The sequence below is a fragment of the Acanthamoeba castellanii genome (assembly GCF_000313135.1).
Source record: "Acanthamoeba castellanii str. Neff unplaced genomic scaffold scf7180000084738, whole genome shotgun sequence".
In the NCBI taxonomy this organism is placed as follows: Eukaryota; Discosea; order Longamoebia; family Acanthamoebidae; genus Acanthamoeba; species Acanthamoeba castellanii.
In genome coordinates this window covers 16,132-17,118 of record NW_004457301.1, presented here as the reverse complement: position 1 = coordinate 17,118, position 987 = coordinate 16,132, and the positions used below count along the sequence as shown (strand labels likewise).

Below are 987 nucleotides of genomic sequence, written 5' to 3'. Positions count from 1 at the left end.
GGTGCAGCTCTCCTGAGCCTTCCCTACATGAAGAACTGCTGCAACATTTTCGAAGCCTACATCGCCTCCTTCAAGTACGAGCTGAACCTCATCATCATCATCATACACATGATCGAGCAGAGGCTGCTCATGTGCCCACTGCATTGGCATTCACTCACCAGTTGTTGGCACGCAGATATCTGGGCGCCGAGGCCTCTCCGCTGAGTCGGTCAATGTTCGACGCACTGCGCGAGAATGCCGAGAAGCGCATGTTCGAGGTCATAGACCGAAAGATCGACGAGCTCTTCGATAACGTCGACATCAACTGGTGCACACGCCCACCTCCCCTATCCTATTTTCATTTATTCACTCATTCTTACACTCCCTGTATTTGCTTCGTCGTAGGGCACCACAAGCGCCGTCCAAGGAGCCCCGGGATTGGGTTGGTGGTACGTTTTTCCCTTCTTCTTCGTCTTCTTAACAACTGGCCTCATTGTCGTTGTTGATGTGTGTTGTGATGACCTAATCGTCTTGGCCTCTCAAATTTGCAGAGTTGTTCCTCTACTTGCAAACGACGTTGGCCGTGTTCGATCCGTTGCGGCAAGAGTTGCGGGACGAGATCGCGCTCGAGGCGTTCAATCGCATGGCCATCTGCTTGCGGGTACCGCACAGCAATCCCTCCACGCATGCGACCGAGTGCCCTCCCCTGTCGCTCACACCACCCACCGCCTCTGTGATGACTCGCGGACCCAGAACATGGTCTACAACAACGATGCCAAGCGCATCAACAGGGCGGCGATACAGAGTCTCGACAACGACCTGCGGTACGCGGAGGGCTACATCCGGCAGTGGAATGTCTCCTCCCTCCAGAACTCCATCCAGGAACTGCGCCAGGTGCGAAAGCGAAACAACGCCTTATTCTCCTCTATACGCTCATCCCCCTGACTCTCGTTTCGGTGCTGGTCGTGTGTACGTTGGTCGCAAACAGCTGGTGAACCTGCTGCTGGC

At 55.0% G+C, this 987-nt stretch overlaps 1 protein-coding gene across 1 annotated transcript; it reads left to right on the top strand.

Annotated features, from left to right (window-relative positions):
* On the top strand, positions 1 to 924 carry ACA1_168480 (uncharacterized protein; the record flags this gene model as incomplete). Its single annotated transcript, XM_004334421.1, has 5 exons — positions 1 to 131; positions 176 to 307; positions 385 to 428; positions 531 to 640; positions 784 to 924. Coding segments are annotated over 5 exons (558 nt in total), but the record flags the coding sequence as incomplete, so codon positions are not given.
* Between the last annotated feature and the right edge of the window lie 63 nt (positions 925 to 987).